Source organism: Leguminivora glycinivorella, chromosome 22 (genome assembly GCF_023078275.1).
Source record: "Leguminivora glycinivorella isolate SPB_JAAS2020 chromosome 22, LegGlyc_1.1, whole genome shotgun sequence".
Taxonomy (NCBI): Eukaryota; Metazoa; Arthropoda; class Insecta; order Lepidoptera; family Tortricidae; genus Leguminivora; species Leguminivora glycinivorella.
Window position 1 is genome coordinate 12,700,221 of NC_062992.1, and position 7,305 is coordinate 12,707,525.

Consider the following 7,305-nt stretch of genomic DNA (forward strand, 5'->3'; position numbering starts at 1 on the left):
TATTTTATTTCAGAATTTCGCAGTGGAGCTACAGCTGGAGAGCCAAGCCGAAATAGACATCGATCAATTCAAGGACGCCCTGAACAGGGCGGGCGGCGCCAACTACGGGACCGGGATCCGCGACTTATGAGCCGCATAATACCCACTCGACCGGTTAAGAAAAAAAACCGCGTTTTTGTTCCGTTGCGGTATTTTTTCATTAATCTAATAAAAAGCAGGGCAAGTTTTTTCTATTTAATTAAATCGAGGGTATCGTCGGCCCAATTTTTCTCTGAAGTAGTCATGTGCTTTTGTTTTTATAAATTTTAATTAGTCATCTATATGTAAACATTTATTTATTTCGCATGATGATAGTCTATTTTTTTAAGGTATTATTTTTGAAATTAGTAACCACGTCGGTCGCTTAGAGGCCGAGTTTTATATCGAGTCACGTGCAATTATTTGGTATTTATTAATAATAAGATACTTGCCAAAAATAGTAAAAGTTGCCATGTAGAGGGCGCGGAAGTGCATTTATTTTTTTGTCTACTTTGTATGTACTGTACTGAACATGTCAAAATTTTACATTGTATACAAAATTCGGATTTTATGGGCTTTTATACCTATACATTGATTAGTGTTATATCATTATTATTGGTAAATCAACTGAAGTAAATACAATTAACCAACTAAATAATGTTTTTTTTTCTCCTGAACATGTCCTTTTCACCATTCCTGGTTCACAGAATGTAAAACAAGAATTTACCCTCTAGTGGAAACAAGCTACAGGTTTTGTGTTTACATATTATACAAGGTGCTCGCGAGGAACCCATATAACTTTAACCAGCCGCGTAGCGTCTGTGGTTGCCGCCCGGGGCCGATCACCAATTCTGCCGATATGCCGCCCCTCGATCAACATATCTAGATTATTTGGTCCTCTGATTTGGTCATTATAAGTGCGAGTTATGCTATGGTTGTAAGGGCTCCGTACACCACAAGAAGGGCTTAAGCGCCTCGTTTTTTGAAGGCACTTAAATAATTTTTGGGAATAATGGATATTCTGAACAATTTCTAAAAAACGAAACGGAAATTAATTTAGGTAGACTTCAAGAGATTTGGTAACTCCTTTCAGCGGCAGAGAGTGAAATTTGAGTTTTTTTTTTTCTTTTAAGTCTGACTTACGCTTGACTGTAGATTTATAATAGGCTTTCCTGTGTAATCCATAGATTGAAGGCTATCTCGTGTATTTTTTTGTGCATTTTTTACCTATTTTATTAAATTACTTGAAAATTACTTGACTAAAAATTATTTGAGAAAATATTTTAAGTTCTTTCATTTGATAAAATGTAACACAATATAGTTTGAAAAACTTTAATTTTTAATTTTCATTTTTATCAACCAAAAGTGACCCCTACAATACAATTAAATTTTCTTAATTTAAATTGCTTGTCCGTCTTTGGGTCACAGGACATACGTGTGCTAAATTTCAAGTTAATCGGTTCAGTAGTTTTGGAGAAAATTGGCTGTGACAGATGGACAGAAAGACGCACGAGTGATCCTATAGGGATCCGTTTTTCCTTTCTGAGGTAATCCAAACCAATAGCTTTTGTCTTTTGTTCCTAGTTCCTACTAAAGAAGACGGTCAACCAAATCTTGGTACTAAAAAAACGGCAAATTTGAAAAGTAGAGGGCTCAGCGGCTAGTTATTAATTTCTTGAAACGCGTGCCTTCCTAAACCTTGGCGTTGGCGGAATCATCGACGAACCATATCCTGACACTTCAAAAAAATATTGAAAATATAGGGGCGAAGGTTAAATTCCCATAGAAAATTTAAATTTCGCGCCTTTTTAGGGTTCCTTACCAAAAGGTACAAATAAAAGGCCCTTATGGTGCGACTCTGTCCGTCTGTCTGTCTGTCTGTCACATTATTTAATATCTCGAGATCTACTTATGCTATCGCTTTTAAATTTGCAATACTTATGAAAATCGTTAATCTTGTAGAGATTGAATTGAAAGTATATTTTTTTTAATGTAAATACAGAAAATGGTCAAAATAAAAGGGAGGAAGACTACAAATTTCAAATTAACTAGGGCAAGTGGGTTATCGTTAGAAAGAACTCAAACTATACATATCAGAACTATTTTTTTCATAATTTTTTTATTGTGGAGAAAAACTGTTTTTGGAAAAAAATGTGAACTTTTTTTTACTTTATAAAAAAATCCTTCCAGATTTACATTTTCAATTTGAACACTCTTGCGGGTGTTTATTGTACCTGTATTTTTTACAGAATAAAAATGAAAGTGTTTGCTTTCAAAGAGAGGAAAAATGGTTAAAATCGGTTCACATAATAAACAATTATCTCATAAAAATCATCGTCCATACTATCTCGCATACATTAGTTTACTTAATTTGCCGAAAGATATCGCTGTACGTTGAACGCTCATTTCCTACATCACGTTTTTCCTGACATAATGAGGTCGCTTCAGGAGCGTCCTTACATGTCGTAAACTATTTAAGTCGAATCGTGATTTTCTTTGTCTTGTCTAACAATAAAATTGTATATTAAAATATTACTTATGTGGGAATTGAGTCTTGAGGGATTTAGTCAAGTTTGTACTTTTGTACAGTTATATGAATACCATTTGATGATTCAACTATTGAAAGTTTGTAGGATACCTCGGTAGGCGAGTCCGACTCGCACTTAGCCGATTTTTTTAGTGCTAAAATTTGGTTGACCGTCTAATATTACTCAGTGGCCTTACCACTAAGCTAAAGTATTATTGTTTACTTACGCACATAACATACGAGAAATATTTCAAACATGGAACAAAACTATTCAACATTCAATTCATATTAAAAAACCGGCCAAGAGCGTGTCGGGCCACGCTCAGTGTAGGGTTCCGTAGTTTTCCGTATTTTTCTCAAAAACTACTAAACCTATCAAGTTCAAAATAATTTTCCTAGAAAGTCTTTATAAAGTTCTATTTTTGTGATTTTTTTCATATTTTTTAAACATCTGGTTCTAAAGTTAGAGGGGGGACGCACTTTTTTTTCCTTTAGGAGCGATTATTTCCGAAAATATTAATATTATCAAAAAACGATCTCAGTAAACCCTTATTCATTTTTAAATACCTATCCAACAATGTATCACATGTGGGGTTGGAATGAAAAAAAATATCAGCCCCCACTTTACATGTAGGGGGGGTACCCTAATAAAACATTTTTTTCCATTTTTTACTTTTGCACTTTGTTGGCGTGATTGATGTACATATTGGTACCTAATTTCAGCTTTCTAGTGCTAACGGTTACTGAGATTATCCGCGGACGGACGGACGGACGGACAGACAGAAATGGCGAAACTATAAGGGTTCCTAGTTAACTACGGAACCCTAAAAATGCTTAAAATAGACACTTACTCAATTTGACAATAAGTGAATTGAATATCAATCCACAGATCAAATGTAATATTTTCCTATTATAAATTAAACTTAGCACTAAGAACTCTAAGAAGTAAAAATTGCAGTTTTTAAAATCGAAACTTCGGAACAAAATGACGAATTTTGTTTGCTCAACTCAAGTACTCATGTGTCGTAAGTACAAAAATATAAAACTCCATTCATTACAAAGTAAGGCTTAACTGTATGAAGATAAGGTGTTTTATCGTGTAATATAGCTGCCGCTTAAGCTCTTTCGCCATAGTTCTTCGAACATTCGCCTATAGTTCGTGGAAGCTCGGCAGCGTGCGGCCGTTCGCGCCCCCGCCCCGCGTCCCTCGCAGCCGTGGTGTATTCGGCGTTGATTCGGCGCCAGCACAGAATATATAATAGTACAAGTACAGAAGGCCCACTGCTTTGATGTTCCCGAAATGCCGCCTTTTTAAATACCTACAAAATTCTTACAAAGAAACGAGCCGCACGTGCGCGGCGTCCGGTGATAGGGTTACCTAATACTCACATAAAATGTTATACTATTATATTCAAATCTTGGGAACTTTCTAGGTATATATACTGTATTTATATATTTTGGAAGTTCCAACATCACAAGCCTTATTGAACTTTTCCGTGGGACTTAATCAATAGTAGATCTGTGTAAGAATGTCTTATGGTTAGGGATGTACCGACTAGTCGGGAAAGCCGACTATCCGGCCACATTTATAGTCGGCGATTAGTCGGCGACTAGTCGGCAAAAAAGGCCGATTAGTCGACACTTGATAAATGATACGAAAATAGTACAAAAATAAATTATCGGATGATTTATGGTCGTATTATGTACGTATTCGTTATGCCTTTGTTAGTCAAAAGAATAAATATCTGTAATCATAACAGTCATTAATGACCTAACTAAGACTATCGGTTTCATAGGCAGGACCACTATCTATTTTAAGCTAAAAAATGGAAAATGTGTATAACTATTATTGACATTTGAACCTAAACAAAATATGAAAAGCGCGATAGAACCCAAAAAATTACATTTCAAAAATTCTGGTGAAATTAGTCGATAATTATATTCTGGCCGACTAGCCGACTAGTCGGCCGACTAATCGGCCACCCAAGCGCCGACTAGTCGGTAGTCGGCCTAGTCGGCCAAATCACTAGTCGGTACATCCCTACTTATGGTATTTATTTTATTCAATATGTCTATTTAACTAAGTATTATTAGCCATTCAACACGCGGACATCGCTTAAAAAAACCTCGCGACGTAAACTAACAATAGAAAGTGCGAACGTGCATTCCGTGAGAACGCGCGCCACCCCTGAGTAGGCCGCGATCTCGCGGCCGCGAGGATGTACTTGTAGCGCGGCGATAGAATCGCGGAGTGAGCCGCCCCTGGCGCCAGCACAAAACAGAGAATTGGCGCGTTTCACAGCGCGATTTGAAAAATATTGGTCTCATAATTTAATTTTTCTTTTATTAGTAGGGTTCTGTAACAAAAAGGTACAAAGGAACACTTATGCTGCGACTCTGTCTCTATGTTATGTTATAATTTTTAATTGCCGATTTTTCCGCCCCCTGTCATGTGCCGCCCGGGGCCATGGCCCCCCCGGCCCCCCCCTCGCTACGCCACTGACTTTAACGGCATATTCTTGGTCACATGTTAAGACTAAAATGTCATATAAACTTTTCTAGATTTCGTCTAGTTTCAGAGTTATTGCCAATTTAAAAAAAACATTTCCGTATTGTTACTCAGTAGAAAAGGTTTCTTAACGGCGCTGATGCGCAATTGTGGAGCATTAGTCTCACAGTAGTCATTGATAGATGTCAAAATGTGACAAGAAAAACTTCCAAATAATTTGGTTTTTAGAAAAATAAATGAAGGAACTCATTTTAATTGCCAACTTTATGGATAAAAAAATTTTTTTATGTGAAAATACGTCCAAAAAAAAAAAAAAAAAAAGAAATTTTTTTTTTTTGGCGAAAAATTTTAAAATTCATATAACATTTTTTCTTTCTTTTTGCCTCAGAAACGCGTGGTTCAAGTTATGCGGGTTCCTCGCGAGCACCTTGTATACAAAACATATAGGTGATTATGATAAAAGTGAGTAAAAAGTAAATAACCTGCATTTTTCATACATGATAGGTAAGGTGACATCAGATCACCTAAAATATGTATCTGGTCTGGGTCAAAAGCATTTATAGAAAAGCGACAATTTTACAATTTGATTACATATTCAACTAAATTCAATTTATAAATGAAACAAGCAATACATTTTCAAACGTTTATTTAGCAAAAAACCTTACACAAACGCTGGACTTAGCATAAAATATGAAACTACCCTCAACTCGATATAACGGTTTAGTGATTTGGCTCTACAGAACACATTTAGCGCTTACTTCTACATATTATTGTTGGTATTATAGTGTTAATTTATTTACTCATGACTTCCTTGTATTGTTTTGTATGTAATTTATTATATTATTGTCTTATATTGCGAGATGCAAAGAAGTAAACTGACATATTATTGTCACATATTACTATATGGTGTGTTCCCTAATACTTTACAATTATCACGATAGGTGGCGGTAGTACTCCGTTGTTACAGCGGTTGGTGTAGCGACATCTGTCATAAGCTGAGTTTACACCTGCAAGTTATTGATGCAAGTTGTGAAACTGAGGTATATGCAAGAAAGAGATACAGATATTTGCCACTCACTCTTATCCATAGTTGCGTCTCAAAACATGCAGCAATAACTTGGTGGTGTAAACTCAGCTATAAACCATTCAGTGTGCTTCTTCATTCAAAATAATCTATTAAAATTATTGCAACTTGATTTCATCAAATCAATAGTACATTACATCAGAGGCCGGGAAAATGAGGATTTTCGGCCAAGTGGGTATATACGGCCGAGCGAGCGTGCGAGCGAGGCCGGATAGGGATACGAGGCCGGGAATCCGTTTTCACGCCGAGGCATGTTTAGTGCTTTTCTCAAACATACAATGAAATAAAAAAAAAATGCTCTAAAGGACAATATTTTATAAAATAAAAGTTACTTTGCAGGCCTAGGCCTAAAAAATAATATGAAATCCATTTACAGTCCTCTCGAGTTGTTGCGCCCAAAAAGCGATACTTCCCAGCCCATTTTAAGGAACGTAAAGACAATATTTCATTGCATGTTTGAGAAAAGTGTATTTTACTGGTTAGATAATACTTAGGGATCTTTCTTGGATGTATCATATCATTACTGACATATTAAGGCTATTACATATCAACATTACTGACATATTAAGGCATAATATGTGACTTGTATGACTAAGGAAGTCACAATAATTGGCTATTTAACTATACTAATGGCAACAGTTATTTATTATATTCTATTTATTATGTATATTTTATTGTATATACAACGAGTGTGATCCACCACAGTATATATAATTATATTGTAAGTAAATAGAGTTAGCCCAGGTTAATTCTGAAGTGATTTAGATAGTACAAAATTACATAGCTGCAATCTAAATCGCTGCACAGTATGGCCTGTAATTCTACATCTGACGAAAAGGCTTCTAAATATGATATGAGTGAATATTGTGAGTAGTTGCCTTTTTTTAGTTTTTGAGTTTCGATTTCGATATATCTTACAAGTGAAATGATAAACGTGTTAAGAATTAAAGAGTTAAAATGCCATAGAAATGCAAGTCAGTGCTCAGAAATGTCAAAATAAAATTACTAATAACTAGCAGAGTCACAAAATTAGGTCAACGCCGTTACTAAACAAAATGTTTTCTAAATAGAAACTTAAATGAATGTATTATGCAAATAACAACAGATTTGGATATTAAAATTATTGCATACATGAATTCTGTTATGATGAAGTGATATAGAGAAAGA

At 35.3% G+C, this 7,305-nt stretch overlaps 1 protein-coding gene across 2 annotated transcripts in view; it reads left to right on the forward strand.

Annotated features, from left to right (window-relative positions):
* Nucleotides 1-673, forward strand: part of LOC125238127 (coactosin-like protein) — a 50,536-nt gene extending 49,863 nt beyond the window's left edge. For both annotated transcript variants that reach the window (XM_048145422.1, XM_048145421.1), the window contains exon 5: nt 14-673. In XM_048145422.1, coding sequence (XP_048001379.1) covers nt 14-130 — 117 coding nt within the window. In that variant the 3' untranslated portion in view covers nt 131-673. The remainder of the gene's footprint in view (nt 1-13) is intronic.
* The last annotated feature ends 6,632 nt before the right edge of the window (nt 674-7,305 follow it).